Consider the following 17,500-nt stretch of genomic DNA (forward strand, 5'->3'; position numbering starts at 1 on the left):
ATGTCAAATACACGCGGACGTGTGCATGGTGGTTTAACCGGTTGACAAGAATCACGTAATGCAAAGGTCAGTCTTCCGAACTCTATATTTTCCCCTCTTACTCTCTTTCTACGTACATATGTATGTATGTATGTATGTATGTATGTATGATCTGTATATTTTAAAATATACATAAATACATATATAACTTGGCGGAGAACCAAGAAGGCATCGAACTTTCGTTTTTTGACATTTTTCATTTGAAAAATCCTAGATAATTTACGTAAGACATATATATATTTTTTTTTTAATGATTTCCTCCTTACACCCCCAACTCCCTCTCCCATCTCCTTTCGATTAATAATATTCGCCCATTGTCACGTATTACGACACGGTGTTCCCGTGGATAATCATCTCTAATCATTGCCAATTATCATTTGATTTTTAACGACACGGTGTCCCCGTGGATAATCATCTTTAATCATTGCCAATTAGTATTTGATTTTTAACATTAATTAAATTTTTATTCATACCAAATTATTACCAAATTAATATAATAAAGCGGAATGATATTGTATAAAATATCAAATAAGATACGAGGAGATCTAACGTGATAATAATATTAATAATACTATAAAGGTAATTAATATTAATAATGGAATAATAATAGTAATTTAAAGAGTTTCTCGTGACAATGATAAGGATAGTAGTACGATACCATCGTAATGAATGATTGAATTAATCCAAGAGAAAATTCTACAAAATCAAATTGTATTTCGGAAGAAGTGTATTTTTTCTTTTTTTTTTTTTTTTTTTCCTTTTGTTTTGTTTCGTTTCGTTTTCTATTTCTTTTATTTTTTCTTGCGTCTCTCGATACATTATAATTCATCACGCGTTCTGAAAGAAACTTGTGTGTTTAAAGAGGAAGAGTATGCGTGTTTTTCTCTCGTGTGTGGCTTTACCACGTGGGTACATGTTGCGTCATTTACGCGTGCATTTTTTCTTCTCGCACTTTCGGCACGTTCTCTCTCTCTCTCTCTCTCTCTCTCTTTTTCTTATCTCTCTCTCTTTTTCTCTCTCTCTTTATAGTGTGCGTCACGGCGCAAGCGTGCGCGCATTTTATATACATCTCTCTCCCCCCTTCTCTTTCTCTCTCTCTCTCTCTCTCTCTCTCTCTCTTTCTCTCTCTCTCTCTCTCTCTCTCTCTCTCTCTCCGGTATATTTTCGAAGCGAGCGAGCACGAATAAATGCGCGCGCTCGCGTTGTACCTACCTACCTACCTCTCTAACGTTATGCATACATTCATGTGTGTGTATATATATATATATATATGTATACGTGGATATATACATACGTAACGCCGTTGCAGAGAAGAAGCAAGTATAAGAGACATGACGACGGCCGACCACGCGATTCTCTCTTACGTTTCCTTTTCATCCTTCCGCCTTCTTTATTATACGCCTTTTACGAATGAAATGTATTTGTATGCATTTATACATATATATATATATATATATGGATGTATGTATATATGTATTATATTAGCGCCTCGCAAAAATGTTGCGGGCGGCTACGTGCTCGTCCGTCTTTTCGACGAATGTTAAATATACTTGTATATATACATATATATATATACATACATAACATATATATATATATATATATATACATATATATATATATATATATAATCTTCTCTTTCTATTTTTTATTCATAAACTTTTCAAGAAAAAATTATTTATGTAGGAATATTATATCAAAGAGACCGATAAAAATAGAAATTATATATATGTGTATATATAATAACAATAATAATAATAATAATAATAATAATAATAATAATAATAATAATATAAAAATTAATAAAATGATGATAGAAAGAACAAATAGCAATGAGCACGGCGGGATGATAGAGGAAGACGCGAGGGAACGAGATGGAAAAGAAGGAGTTATCAAAATGTTGAGAGAAGAGGGAGAAGAATAATAAAAAGAAATAGAAAAAGAAAAAAAATTGAAGTGAAAAGTCAAACGTTACGCGCGATTAATCGATGCTTTTTTTTTTCTCTAATCTCTCATTTATCATGCCATTGTTAATCTCTCCCTTCTTTTCTCTCCCTCTTTCTCTGTCTCTCTTTCTTTTTATGACGACCCTATTCGCTCGGCCGCGCTATCATCTTTCGCTAGAGGGGGATTTACACGCGCGGCTCGCCGCTCGCTTCGTACGTCGTGATCAAGAAGAAGAGGGTGGTGAACACACATAATTCCAGTGCATCGCGACGATTTATTCATTCCCCGCACGGATTTTTTTTTTTTATGGGATTTTCAACGAAAAATTCCAGAGTACCGCACGGGAGAGTGAGAGAGAGGAGGTGATACAGGGAGACGGGAGGGAAGATCGATCGATGATCGCGTTCACGTCGGCTTAGCGAATTATATTTTCACGAAATTCTTGAGGATTTGTCTCGCCTATTATGAAATTTACGAAATGGCGGAGAGTTAAAGGGAGAAAGAGAAGGAGAGAGAGAGAGAGAGAGAGAAAGAGAGAGTGGAGGAAGAGAGAAACGGATATGCGTGCATCGTGCTCGCTCGAGCGCACCTACGATTATGTACCAATGCACACATACACACACATAGATACACGTATGCGCATGCATTATGTCACGCGCGTCTGGCGGTTATCCATTACCCCAACCCCTGTCGGCACGATGAGAGGGACTAAAAGAGGGAACGAGAAAGAGAATGAGAGACGGAAAGACAGAGAGAGAGAGAGAGAGAGAGAGAGAGAGAGAAAGAGAATTGGAGAGAAGTGAAGGGGAGAAAGAGGATGGGGTGGGTGTGGGTGTATGTGCAGAACGAGTTTATATCCTGGAAAAGCCCTGCCTCTATTCAATGATAGAAATTACGAGCGAGCAAACAGTGAGGGCGATTTACAAAGAAGAAAAAGAATGAGGAAGAAAGTAATAGAGGAAGAAGAGGAAGAAGAATTAGCAAAGAAGAAAAAGAAAAAGAAAGAGAAAAAAAAAAGAAAAGGAAAAGCGTGTCGTTGGTACCCCTTATATATACCGTCAAAGACCTCCCCCGTGTGTACTTTTGTTTTTATTTTTCTTTTTTATTTCTCTTTTATTTTTCTTTTTTTTTTCTTTTTTTTTTTTTTTTCTTTTCTTCTCAGAAGAAAAGAGGGTGGTAAATGTAACTACGAGTCACGGTGGTATATGATGTGTTGTTGACTCTATAACGATGATGGCAATGGTGTATGGTGGATTCTAGTAGGACGGCAGGGGTGGGATATCACGCACACGTACAAGAGTATAAGGGTTAGGGGAGAGAGGGATCCACGCGAGTGTGGAGTTTAATTATCGGACCCTCTCGCGAGTTCATTAGATATATTAGGCAGTGCTTAGGGGGGTGGAGAGGGTGATGAAATGTAGTATACGTGTGTATACGCGGTTTCTTTATTCTTTTGTACTCGTCATCATCAAAGAGAAAGAGAGGAGAGGGGGGAATTTCTTATCGTGTCGTCTTTCTTTTCCACACGGGCGTTCGAGTTTTTGCTCTTTGCTTTTTGCGCGTTCTCTATCTACCTCCCTCCCTCCCGCCCTTCATTTCTCTATCCCTTCTACGCTGACTGTCTCTCTTTTTCTTTCAGTATCTTTTGTATCTCTTCCGCTCGCCCACCTACTCATTCCACCCTTACTCTTTTCTCTCTCTCTCTCTCTCGCTCTCTCTCTTTCTCTCTCTTTCGTTCTTGTACGATTCCCCTAACCACTTCAGTGATTCGACGAATTCACGTTAAAGTCTTCTTTGTGATTTCCCCTCGTTCCTCCTCCTCCTCCTCATCCTCCATCCACCTCCTCTTCGGTTTCTCTCTGTCCAACGTCGATATTTTAATTGTAACCAGAAGCATTCCCGCGCGAATGGACTTTTAAATCGAGGTAGAAATTGCTGCTCCGTTGAAGGATCGTTTCGAAAGCTTTTTTTCCCTCAGCGGATCCTTTTTTTTTTTTTCTTTATTTCTTTCTTTCTGATTTTTCTTTTCTATTTACTTTTTTCTTTCTTTCTTTCTTCTCCCTTTTTCCTTCCTATCTTCCTTTTCTCCCCCAAACTCCCTCACCACCTTCATGGATTTCCATAAGATTCATAATCCGTACGCGGATTATTTTTTTTCATTTCTTTTTTCATTTCTTTTTTTTTTTTTTTTTTTTTTTGTTTATTTTTTATTTTTTTATGACGAATTCCAGAATGATGAGACATTTGCGTAAAATAACTATCAACGACAATGACGACGATTATAACGAACGATCTTAAAGACTTTTTTCTTTCTACTTTTAATCTAACGTAAATTTTGTTATAAACGCAAAATAATCTACATTTAACGTTTATATGCGTTCTTGCGAATTCGATTACAACGATATTTAATCTTTTTTAACTCTTTAGGATTTTTAGGTGGATTAAAAACTACTAGGTCCCATTTTTTTTTTTCTTAGCTTTTTATGCAGTATTTTATGGTGGGATATATTTTAATTCACCTCGAAAAGTTGAAATTACTCATTGGTCAATGCAGTTTAATGTTTTATTTAAAGATCTTCTTTTTTTTTCCTTTTTTCATTCGCTTGAAAAAATGCTATGAAAAAAAAAAAAAAAAAAAAAAAAAAAAAAATATGAAACGAGTTTTTATTTTCTCTTTGAAATCGTATATCTCGAAGGGATAAATATAAAACATGAAATGAATTTTTGGATACCTAAATATCGTGATATTCGCTCATAAGAGGAATCAAATTGATAAAACATCGAAATTCGCTAGAAGCGTTGGGGTGAAGGGGGTATTGTCTTTGTCCCTTTCAGCCTTTCTCTCTCTCTCTCTCTCTCTCTCTCTCACTCTCTCTCTTTCTCTCTTTCTCTCCTAATGTGTAATTAAATATAAATTCACAATAGCAGACAATTCGACGTGGTGTAAAAGTGTACGGGCAAGTTGCAAAATATGACGTTTGGAGTTTGAACGAACGCGAAATCACGTAGAGGTACATATATCGCAATGATATTTATTACGCTCTTGCGCCCTGTAATTTCTTTAGGGTGCGCTTTTAAATACGGGCTAAATTATATGCTTGCTTTGGCTCGGGGCCTCCGGTTGTTGTATTCCACGTGCATAAATACCGTTCCACGCCCGGTTATATGCACGCTGCTGCGGACGAACCGCAAAACTCGGGTAATATTCATTCGTACATTCGTTTTCGTTATTTTTCCACAAGTTCCTTTTTATAACGACTATTTTAATAGCAATGAAACAAAAAGTTTTGCGAACACGCGTTCCCTTTTAACTTTACATATATCGATTATAAACCATACATTTTTTCTTAAATTATTATTCATTATTGATTATGATTGTTCCTTTTCTTTTCTATTATTTTATTTTTTTGATTTTGCCCGATATATATATATATGTATTATAATACGCGTTTCCACTCGTTTTCATTGAAATGCAAAAGAGGACGAGGACGAGAAGAGAAAAGAAGAGAAAAGAAAAGAAAAGAAAAGAATGGAAAAGGGGTTGAGGGAAGGAAGGAAGGAAAGGAAGGTTGGACAGGTGGGGAGGACTATTGGTTGGGCCGAGATAGGGTGGAAAGAGGAGAAAGGGGGATAGGAACAAAAGGTCCTCCGACGCGCGTTGTTCGCTGAGTTAAAATCACGCGGAATAATTCCGTCGGACTCAGGCGAGCGAGAACGATCGATCATTGGACGGGCGGAAGAGTATTTAAAAATGGCGGCGTATACGGAACGGAAATAAAAATATATAGAGTAGCAAGGCGCATCGAACGGAAATAACGTAACGCGTACGGACCGAAGATAAAGTTATAGATGAGGAAAGAAGAAGAAGAAGCAGAATAGAGAATGAATATAGTATTTAAGAGATTTTATTTTCACGGGTTGGTGGGATGGGAGGGGTGAGCGGAGGGGGGGGGGAGGAGGGCAGAAAGTACCGGTAACTTCGTTGCATCATTACAAGATATATAGTTACCAATTACATATTATCAACACCTTATCTTTTTTTTCTCTCAGCTTATCCCGCTTACGTTTCTAAAGCGGAACAAACACAGCGGAATATTAAGTGACGTGTTAAACCTCTGCAATAGCTCGACCTACATACACTTAACATATATCGGCAGCATGCGACGTGATCGATAGATCGTATACGATTCATCGTAGAAAGGACGTTCGGGTTAACTTTCATGTGTGTGTGTGTGTGTGTGTGTGTGTGTTATCTAATTGAAACGAAACATAGTAAAGTTTTACGAAGAAATAAAATATGGAGAGGAATTAATAATATTCATTCATAATCATTTTTATAATATTTCTTTCATAATAATTTGTCTGTGTAAATACTTATCTATATAAAGTTACTTAATATCGTAATAAACCTTTTTAATTTATTTAATATGATACTAATCGTATTACTGAATTTTTTATTTTTCATTTTCACTATTCAATTATTCAATTTTTTAAGTTAATAAATTATTATATTATTATTATTATTATTATTATTATTATTATTATTATTATTATTATTATTATTATTATTACTATCGTCGTCATCATCATAATCATTATCATTATTTTTCGTTTTTTTTTTTTTATGTAATTGTTTGTTTTTTCTTTTTTTTTTTTTTTTGTTTGAGGAAGCACGTAGATATAAAATCTTTTTTATGTACACACACACACACACATGTTAAAATATTTCAAGTATCTCTTATAAACTCATTTTGATCTTTATCTCAACGATGACACTTCGGTACCCGGAGGCTTACAAAGGACACACTCGTGTAATACTCGGGGCAAACGATATAACAAGAAGGGGAGAGAGAGAGAGAGAGAGAGAGAGAGAGAGAGAGAAAGAAAGAAAGAAAAAGAGAGAGGGGCAGAGAGAGAGAGAGAGAGAGAAAGAGAGAAGCTCGATCGTTAAAGTGTCATTATCTCGTGCTTCCTTATTAAACCTAATTAACTTTTGATTTTTAATTAGGACACTTGCCTCTGATTTAGATATATATATATATACATACATTAAAGAAAAAGAAAAACATCTACATGTACCTATCTACATAAAATAAATCCACTTTTAATATATATATATATATATACATACATACATACATACACCTCTTTGAATCTTTCGTACATAATATTATGAGTTTATATTAATTTCATGACTTCATGAGATCAATACTATTCCTGTAGAGTAGAAACAGAGTGGAGTAAAAGTAGATATCGTTTGATTAATCATCAAATATTTGATCGGAGTCAGCTACACATAAAGGGTTCGGGGGGATGGATGAATGATGATGATTATATCTTCGTCGGAACAAAAGTTTCAATGCGATTGGACGCGATCGATTCGATCTTTTATGTACGTACAATACATGTATATTGTAGAGACATATATGTAAAATGTAGGATATATTTATAACACACACATACACACACAATTCAAATGATAGTAAGAAGAGCCAATAGTAAAGAAATAATATAAAAGTGGTCATATATATATACATATACATATATATATATATATATATATATATATATATATATATATATATAGATACACGCAACCCCAGACGATGACGAAGAAATAGGAAATTCTTTCACGAAGAATTTCTTTTTAAATCTTTTCTTCGACGATCCGTTACTTCTTTTATCCGCGTCCTTTTATATTATTCGAGATAAGTAAGAGGAAAATCTTTTGGAGACTTTCTTCTTACGCCTATTCTCCTCCCGCCTTCGATTTTTAGCCTCCCTCCCTCCTCCTCCCTCCTTTTTATCGACATAGCATATTTATTGACAAACAACCGACCAAGAAAAAAAAGAAAGAAAGAAAAGAGAGAGAGAATTCGGGCACATTGAAAAGGGATTATAAAAAGAACAAGGAGAATACTCCGACTGTGAGAGAGAGAGGGTCTGTTAATGATCACCGAGAGGAAATTGATCTGTGAGAGATCGGAGATAAGTCCCGTCTCTCTTATATGAACCAAACTTCTGTCCATCCCACAATTGCGTCGTGTCCACATTGAGAGTTGTGGATACTTTTCAAATTAATATATACATACATATATACACATCCACATATGTGTATATATTTTCTAAATCGTGTGTGTTGGTGTGATATTTTAGACTTTTTTCTTTTTTTCTTTTTTTTCTTTTCTCTCTTCTTTTTTAAATCGATTTTTGTACTTCGTTAAACAGTCCCGTCAGAGCATATTAATGTGCTCTTAATGTATCGAAATAAATTGTTTTTCTTTCTTTTTTTTTTTTTTTTTTTTCTTTTTTTTTTTCTTTTTCACAAATACGATATATATTTTGTGAAAGAGAGTTTTCATTGAAATTCTTCAAATTCTTTGGAGATTTTTTTATTCAAAAATATTTTTTTTTTTCTTTCTTTCTTTTTTTTTTACGAGAAATACATTAATTTTCTTAGTAAAAGTTTCAGCTTCTAAGATAAACACGTAATTTTGTCCGGCGAATTACACCATAAATTTTGCTTTGAAATTAAGTGTTAATATTTCGATTAAGTGTTAATTATCGATGATGAGAGAAGATTTCGTTATTGTTAAATGACATTAAAAATTAATCGAATGATCGAAAAAAGCTTTTGTATCCCAGTTCGAGAATTTCTACAACGTCGAACAAGAATAATTATCCATTCATAGTTCATTATAAAAATATAATATAATGAGAAAAGTAATAGTAAAGAGAAAATCGTTTGGCCGTGGTCGGTCGGTCTATATATATCTAAGAGATAAAGTATAATAATAATAATAATAATAATAATAATAATAATAATAATAATAATAATAATAATAATAATAAAAATGATAATAATAATGATGATAATAATAATAATAAATTTTTCAAATACATAAATATAATAATATATAATGTGGTTATCTCTATAATTTGACGAATATTCCGTAAATTAAGAAGAAGAAGAGAATGAAGAAGAAGAAAATATATGGTAGAAATAAAATGATAAAACAGAGTCATAGTAGTCTCTCATAATATCTCTCCCACAACCAACAACCAACAACCAACAACCAACCCCCTGTTGTTATTCAGTTCTCTTTTTTCCTATGGAAAAAAATTATTGTTGCTTTGTATCCTTCCGTCGCAGAATTTTTGCATGAAATTAAAAAGGGAGCATTTTCAATCGATCGCGATTACAGGATTTTCTTTTAATCCTTTCGAAGTCATTTTTTTTTCGTCGCTTTTTCCTTTGCTTCTCATATTCTTCTCTTTAATACTCAGGCGCTATATATATATATATATATAGTATATATATATATATATATACTCTCTCTTTCTCTCTCTCTCTCTTCCTTCTGGGTAATTAGGAAAACCCCTCTCTGTGGAAAAGAGAGATTGCTCGCAACAAGATGCCGGTCCCTGCTTATTGTACGCACCAATGGTTGTGGGGGTTGGGTGGAGGGATGGGGGGGGGGCAAGGAACGAAGGAAAGAGTAAAAAGTCTTTTCGGTAAGGATGACGAAGGGAGGTTGGAAGAAGAATGAAAGAAAGAAGAAGACGAAGAAGAAGAAGAAGAATCGAAAGAGAAAAAAAGAAAGAGAGAAGAAGAAGATCGTCGTCGAAGCAGCAGCAGCAGCAGCAGCAGCAGCAGCAGCAGCAGCCAACAACAGCAGAGGCGGCTTCACGAAAGGGATGAGCCTGGAGAGAAAGAGAGAGAGAGAGAGAGAGAGAAAGAGAGAGGGAGAAGGAAGACGGTTTGCTTCTGTCGTTATATACCACGTTGTTACGTATGTGTATGTATGAGAAAGAGAGAGAGTATGGTACGTAGAAGTACGTAGAGAGTTGAAACGAAAGAGAGAGAGAAAGAGTGAGGAAGGAAAAGAAGAGGCGTCCGTTCGGTTGGGTCTCTCTTTATCTCTCTCTTTCTCTCTCTCTCTCTCTCTCTGTTCTTCCTGGAAGCCAACAATAATAGCGGCCTCGGGCAGAGAAGAAAACAGAGAGAAGAGACAGAGAGAGAGAGAGAGAGAGAGAGAGAGAGAGAGAGAGAGAGAGAGAAATAGTGTATTGTGTGCTCTTGGAGGTTCGCGCGGGTGTAGTATTGTGTATGTGTATGTGTGTGTGTTGTGTATACGTATCCTATGTTGCTGCTTGGCTCTTCGACCGATGACCGACGCTACTTTTGCTTCTAGGAAAATACCTAGATCGCTACGGGTCCTGCCTGGCAGTGAGTGAAAGAGGGAGAGAGAGAGAAATGAGAGAGAAAGAGTGAGGGCATCGCTTTTAAAAGCGCGCCGAACCTTTACTACAGACGGTATGCGGCCGCAGTCGTTCATAAAGATGTACGAAAGAAAAGAGAGAGATAGAGAGAGAGAGAGAAAGAAAGAGAAAAAGAAGCTCATCTGTATGGCTGGAGGGGGGGGGGGTTTGTCGTTAAACGATCGAATAATTTTACAGGACAGTCGGACCAAACGCGAAACGAATAACACTTTCCTCCTTCTCTTCTCTCCTCTTACTCCTCTGGTCCTCTCTTCTTCGGGATCGATGACGGATCTTTCGATGCGAACTAGGTCTTCTTCTTTTCATTTTATTTTCTTTTTTTTTTTTTTTTTTTATTTTCCTTTTTCGATTGTTTATAATACTCTTTACCATCGCAACGCTTCTCAATCTGTCAATCGCCATTCAATATTAGATCGAGTTAAATTTTTAATGATCCACTGCAATTATATGTCTAATACAAGACGAGATATATATATATATATGTGTGTATATATATACATAGAAAAATTGCAATCGTAAAAGTAGCAGCATAAATTATCGATTTTCATGATAATCCCGTGGGGGAAAACTATAGAAGCTACTCTAACTCTCTCGATCTTTTTCTTTTGTTATTTTCTCGATTTTTTACGTTTGATTAAAAGAGAACAATATATATATATATATATATATATATATATATATATATATATGTATATATATATATATATACTAAACAAAGCAGAAAAAAGAAAGAAAAGAGGACGAATAACGAAAAGGAAGATAGATAGATAGATGGATAATCCAAGCTTTCAACGTTCCCTTAGACAATGTTCTCTTTCGAAACTCGTAGGAAAGTAAAACTCCGTCTTTCGTGAAAATAAAATACGAGAAAAACGAATACGAAGATTGGGTATCGATTGAACTGTCCTGCATTATGACGAACGAACGAACGAACGAACGAACGAACGAACGAACGAACGGATGAACGAACGAACGGATGAACGAACGTAATGACAGTGAGTCAAAGAGACACGGTTTGTGGTTATGCGTTGTCGAATGTCGGTATTATACTGATTTACCGTGACAGTGAAATCTCCTTTGACCGGGTTTTGTTCGTGTTTTATTTAAAACAACGAGTAAACAGAACGTAATAAAATAAAAATACAAAATATACAAATGCCATTGAAATAACTACGAGTTCCGTATGATTCGCATTAGTTTTTTTTTTTCTTTTTTTTTTTAATCTAGGATTCTATAGCGACGATTTTTTTATTTTTCTCTTCGCTCTTTTTCTGTTTATTATTATTATTATTATTATTATTATTATTATTATTATTATTATTATTATTATTATTATTATTATTATTATAACAATTATTCGTTTGAATACAAAATTACAAAATTATGCATCCCTGTTCGTAAACAAGAAGAGATGCGGTTTTTTTTTTATCGATGACAATTATTTTGTTGAAGGTAGAAAATATTCGTAATAAAAAAAAAGGGAACTTTTTTCTTTCCTTTTCCTTTTTTTCATTTTTCTTTTTTCAATGTAGGAGATTAGGTATTTTAATTGTAATAAAAACATTTTCTTTCTTTTTTCTGATTTTATGAATCTCTCTCTCTCTCTCTCTCTCTCTCTCTCTCTCTCTCTCTCTTTCTCTCTCTCATATTTTCTTTCCTTTTCTTTGATATTTACAAAAGGACGCATCCTAGTTAGAATAAGAAAAAAAATCTCTCTTATTCAACCTCCTCATCTCTCTCTCTCTCTCTCTCTCTCTCTCTCTCTCTCTCTCGCTTTCTCTTCGTAACTAGAGTTGGTAACGCGTCGTTTGGATTTTATATACCGTTATACTCAAGAGCGTAAACGAAGATGGACAACGATTACGTTGCTCGTAAAAGTACAACTTTCCTGTTTCGTTCCTTTTCTATAGCAATAACAACAACAACAACGTAATCTTATGAAATCAAAAAAAAAAAAAAAAGAAAAGGAAACAAAATAAAATTCAGGATAAAAATTGAACGATGTTGTCGCATTTATTTAGACTTTTATATTTAGCAAACAGTAACAGCAGTAGCAGTAACGGAAATTAATTGCATCTTAGTCATATGGTGCTTTCTACGTTAGGATATTTTTATTTTTTTTATTTTTTACAAACTTTCAATACTGCTCCTGTTGCGTTTCTTCTTCTTTTTACCTATCAGCAACAACAATAGCAACAGTATCAGCAAAACATTAGTAATATTAAGCATCATTTAGTAATATTAGTAATATTAGTAACATTAACAGCAGCAATAGCAACCATCAGCAATAACAGCGATTGTAGCAATATCAGCAATAACAGTACAATAGTAGTAACATCAGTAGCTAATATTAAAGAATGTTATGTTTGGTAATGTTGGTACGTTGTATATATACCAAAGCATTTGTGTATAACGAAGCAAGCCAAACCAATGACCCAGCAGCAAGCAAGCAAGCAAGCAAGCAAGCAAGCCTCGTAGTTATAAAACAGTCAGCGAAAGCTTGGACGACGGAATTACGTCCGGCAGAGGTTCACGCGGGCACAGTCGTCCAAGCTCGTCGTGTCGGTGTCGTTTGATCCGCCAAGCGAAGCCAACCCACCATACTACCACTAACGGCCATACGATTAACCGTTGAATCTAAATGAATTCTCTCTCATCGTTGCACGGATATCCGAGCGACTCGATAAATTGCCCGACTGATTCCCGATAAGATTAGTCGATAAGAATTTTTCAAAGCTATTTACCTCTCTCTCTCTCTCTCTCTCTCTCTCTCTCTCTCTCTCTCTCTCTCTTTCTCTCTCTCTTTTTCTTTTTTAATATAGGATTTTTAAATAATACATCATTTGTTTTCGACGAACATCATAGCGATCGTATTGTATCGTAACGTTTCATATAAATAAATAATGTTTTCGTCCATTTATGCAATTGTCGAATTTGTTCAAACGATTAATATGTGATAATGTTCAATGGGAAAATTGGATAAAGAAACAAAGTGACGAAAAGGAGACAATATTGTCAGATGTAATAAACGTAGAAAGATAGTTGTTATAATTAATGAGAATAATGTTTTCTTTCGATTGATCGCGCATTATGAAAATGATTGATCTTCTCAGTGATATAAATTATCTCGGCGGGGGGAGGGGGGAGAGGAAGGGGGAGGGGGAGGGGGGAAGAAAAAGGAAAAACAATTTATTAAATCTAATTTATTATTGTACATTATAATAAGGTACATCATAGGTAACACATTAGGTACATTATTATTATATAAGTTAATATTAATCATTGTTCTATGACTTGTAGGAAAAAGAAAAAAAGAAAAAAAAAAAAGAACTTAGATATGCGGAACGAATGAGTCATTCTCTCTTGAGTCAAAATCACTTTCGACGATAATCTTTCTGACGAGCCTTTGAGGAGTGAATGATTCATGTTTTGTTGCGGTATTATGCGGATGGTGGAGTAGTATATATCAAGTTCTTTCAATATTGAAATTTTAATGACGATCGTTGAACGTGTGCAGATCATTAAGACAAAGTTGATTCGTTAACTTTAACTTTACAATTAAAACTTGGATGGATTCGTTAGAACTTTATTAGCATTTGTGTCTCTTGAAAAAAGAAAGGAAAAGGAAAAAAAGAAAAAAAAGAAAAAATGAAAGAGAGAGAAAGAGAGAGAGAGAGAGAGAGAGAAAGACAAAGAAAAGAGAACAGAAAAAAATTAGAGAAATAAAAAGAAAGCCCGTTTCATTTCTATATATTTCGTTTTTGGTTGTTCCAGTCGTCGGTGGTAATACTGAGGGTAGCGATTCGGAGGAACTGTTAGGGAGCGTCGCGACGCCCTGCACCGGTTCACCCCCGTTACCAGCGGAATCGCCACAGGTTACGGTCGATGGAACCGCCAGTCCGGCACCACCAGCTCCAGGAAATGACGAACGACCTACCAGCAGTACGACGAAACAGCTCAGCTTCGAGGTACCATCCACTTTTCCCTTTTCCTTTTTTTTTTTTCCTTTCCTTTCTTTTCTCTCCCTCTCTCTCCCTCTCTTTCTTTCTCTTTTTTAGTTCCTTAGTTTTCTGTTTCATTTCTTGTCGACTGCGATGAAGATGTCTAAGAAAGATAGAAAGAAAGAAAGACAGTAAATATAATAATAATAATAATAATGGCGATCCAACAAAGAAATTTCTCGTGGAACATCACAAATCGAATGTGATTATGTCTGTTGAATGTTTCTCCCCCCTCCCCCCCTTATTTACTTCGTACAACGTATTGACAAATACGATGGATTTACTGTTCATCGCTGAAAACAAGAGTGAGAAAACAAAACAAAAAAAAAATAAAAAAAAAATAAATAAATAAAAAAAAAAGAAAAAAAAAAGAAAAAGATAGAAACTTTCCTCTTTCAGTACAATCGTAATAAAATTGCGAGGATTATCCCCATTTTAGACGAGATCAAAAGAAAACTTATATTTCTATTGAAGTTTTCGTTTTATTAATTTTATCGAGGACAAAAAAAAAAAAGAAATGTCTCCAGATACGATTATAGTACAATGATTTCGCGTGAACTGCTGCGCGCTCATTTGTAAAATTCTTGTCGAACTTATTTGATCGGAACCTTTTAGTGTGTATTGGTTGGAGAGTTCAAAATGGGTTGCTCGATAAAAAGGGATTATTTCGTAGAAGTCGGATCCATTGTTGCGTGTGACCAATGAACAAGTTCGTATAAACACGTTTAAGTGCCACGTGGCAGTGCGAAAGTTAATCGTACTTGGGGACAACTACTACCGATGGTGGTGGTGGTGGTGGTGGGGTGAAGTTGGTATCTTATATTTAGAATACTTAACGCACATATATGCATAAATAGAGGAGGGGTAGTGGGGATATAAGGTGATTCAGTATCGGTTGAGAAAGTTAACAATGATATCACAACGTATTTAGTTCTCGATTATATCAAAGTTTCAATTTACTTCCTGTTTCAATTCAAGAAGTTCTAAAAAGAAAAAAGAAAAAAAAATCAATATTATAAAGAACGTCTCAAAGTAATATATATGTATAAAAAAAAAAAAGAAAGAAAGAAAAAAAAAAGATATTTTTTTATAGTCTCTCTACGTAGTGATTAAAGATGATAAATATATAACGATAGAAGAAAACAGAATGAACACATCGAAGACCCCTTTAACTATCCTTGAGTTACCTACCAAGGATATCGATATCTCGACATCGATACGCATTCGAACGTCAAGTTCAGGCTATCTCGTATTTCTCGACCCGTCTAAGAAACTTTACAAGAAACTTGTCCTACGAGACCTCCGTCCGACTATCGTAAAGTTCTCTTTTACGACGGTCGCGAAGGGATCCTAAAGTCAAAATCTTCTCTTTCTCTCATCTTTTCCTATGCTAGGTTTGTGCGTGTGTATGCGCGCGTTTGTGTGTGCGTATAAATGAACAAAAGAAAACAAAGAGAAAAAAACAAACAAAAAAAAAAAAAAATTTAAAAAGGTGATGGTTAGTTTATGTTGTCTTCTTCGTAGGAATTCGAGTGCGACGTATCGGTCGCGGAGGGTGATCGAAGGAGGCAAGAGTTTTCATTTACGCTATACGACTTCGACGGTCATGGAAAGATAACGAAGGACGATATAGCCGGACTGGTTACAACCATTTACGACACTCTTGGTAGGTCCATCCAAGTGCCACCGTGCGGCAGTAAAACGATTAAGGTCAAGCTGACTGTATCGCCTGATCAGCGTGCCGGACAAACGCGTACCACCTGCCCGAATTCTCAGCAAGGGCCAACGACAACGACCACTACGACGACGACAACTACTACGAGTCTGCCAGCTAATTCGCCTTGCTGTCATGTCAAGCACGCGGCCTCCTGTACCGGTGGTGGTGGTGGTGGTAGTAATCATCATCATCACTCGACGACAACTCAGACGCATGCCACTCATGGCTCGCGCAAAGTTCCTAGAAGGAGAAGACCGATTCGGCATCGATGTCAGGTGAGACGATCGGTAGAGTCTCGTCTTTCTCTCTCTTTTTCTTTTTCTTTCATTCTCTTTCTTTTTTTCTGTTCGGTCGAATGAATGCGAGACCACCCTCACTTAATACGAGAACCCCTGGTCCTCTTTCTTCAAATAAATTTTCTTTTAAAGGCCTCACAAAGGATAAGATTATTTTGTGTGTTCTCTTCTACCAGGAAGAAAACTTCCTGGAAAACGTTGTGTACCCTTCTAACGGAAGTGGTGGGTACGACCGAGTTCTTTTTATCTCTCTCTCTCTCTCACTCTCTGTTTATCCTCCCATCTCTAAGTCGTCCATTCTCTGTTTATTTAATTTATTTTTCTATTTATTATACTTCGTATTGTTGCTGTCGGACTTTGAAGTTCTCTTTTTACTATATATATTCCCCCTCTCCCTTTTTATTTCTTTTCTTTTTTCTTTCTTTGTTTTATGTTTAGGGAAAAGAGAGAGAGAGAGAGAGAGTCCTTTACACAGCAGCGCGGGGCCAGTCGATTCCCGAAACTCTCTCTTTCTCCCTCTCTTTTTCTCTCTCTCTCTCTCTCTCTTTCGAGTATTTTGAATTCTTCCTTGTTTCGAACGGTCCAGCGGTAAATTTGAAAGTGGTCCGATAAATTATGGGGTAGTTTGTATACTGTGCTTATACCACCGCATGGCCGGTAGGAGAGAGAGAGAGAGAGAAAGAGAGAGAGAGCGATCGTATTTCTTTTCATTCTCTCTTTATCTTTCTCCTCATCGTAAGCTTTTTATTTTAGACGCAACAAAGAGAAGCAGAGACGCACAGCGAGGACGATGCCGAGAACACGCGAAGCAGCCGCGTGAAACAGGAAGAACTCCGTAGGAGGGTCGGCCCTGTTCCTCATTTACCATCGCCTTATTCGAACAGTTCGGAGGGTGATGTCAGCGACGACAGCGATACTTCGCCCGCTTTTTCTCCCTTCACGCCCTTACTCACCACCAATCAACGAAAACGTAGCGGCGCACTTCAGAGGCAACAATTGTTAGAGATAATACAGGCAAACATGGAAAAGAACAATCTCAGTTTTCATACACCGAGGTGAGTGATGATCACATCTAATGATAGAATTTTTATTTAGAAATGATAAAATAATAGAAAAGGATCGATAAATGATCGATACAACAATTGCGTATCATCGGAGAGAAAGTAAAGAGTTAATTAAAAATAATTCCTCTGGTGTTGGGGTAGTTTGGAAAACAT

At 35.8% G+C, this 17,500-nt stretch overlaps 2 protein-coding genes across 2 annotated transcripts in view; one reads left to right on the forward strand and one right to left on the reverse strand.

The window, feature by feature from the left end:
- Positions 1-17,500, forward strand: part of LOC124426112 (nuclear transcription factor Y subunit beta-like) — a 38,466-nt gene that overhangs the window by 17,798 nt on the left and 3,168 nt on the right. Inside the window, exons 4-6 of the mRNA XM_046967403.1 lie at positions 14,044-14,237; positions 15,795-16,262; positions 17,037-17,338. Of these exons, the coding sequence (XP_046823359.1) occupies positions 14,044-14,237; positions 15,795-16,262; positions 17,037-17,338 (964 nt within the window). The remainder of the gene's footprint in view (positions 1-14,043; positions 14,238-15,794; positions 16,263-17,036; positions 17,339-17,500) is intronic.
- The window catches only part of LOC124426113 (mRNA export factor GLE1-like), a 22,862-nt gene continuing 19,547 nt past the window's right edge, over positions 14,186-17,500 (reverse strand). The window contains exon 7 of the mRNA XM_046967405.1: positions 14,186-14,373. Coding sequence (XP_046823361.1) covers positions 14,345-14,373 — 29 coding nt within the window. The 3' untranslated portion in view covers positions 14,186-14,344. The remainder of the gene's footprint in view (positions 14,374-17,500) is intronic.

Source organism: Vespa crabro, chromosome 8 (genome assembly GCF_910589235.1).
Source record: "Vespa crabro chromosome 8, iyVesCrab1.2, whole genome shotgun sequence".
Classification (NCBI taxonomy): domain Eukaryota; kingdom Metazoa; phylum Arthropoda; class Insecta; order Hymenoptera; family Vespidae; genus Vespa; species Vespa crabro.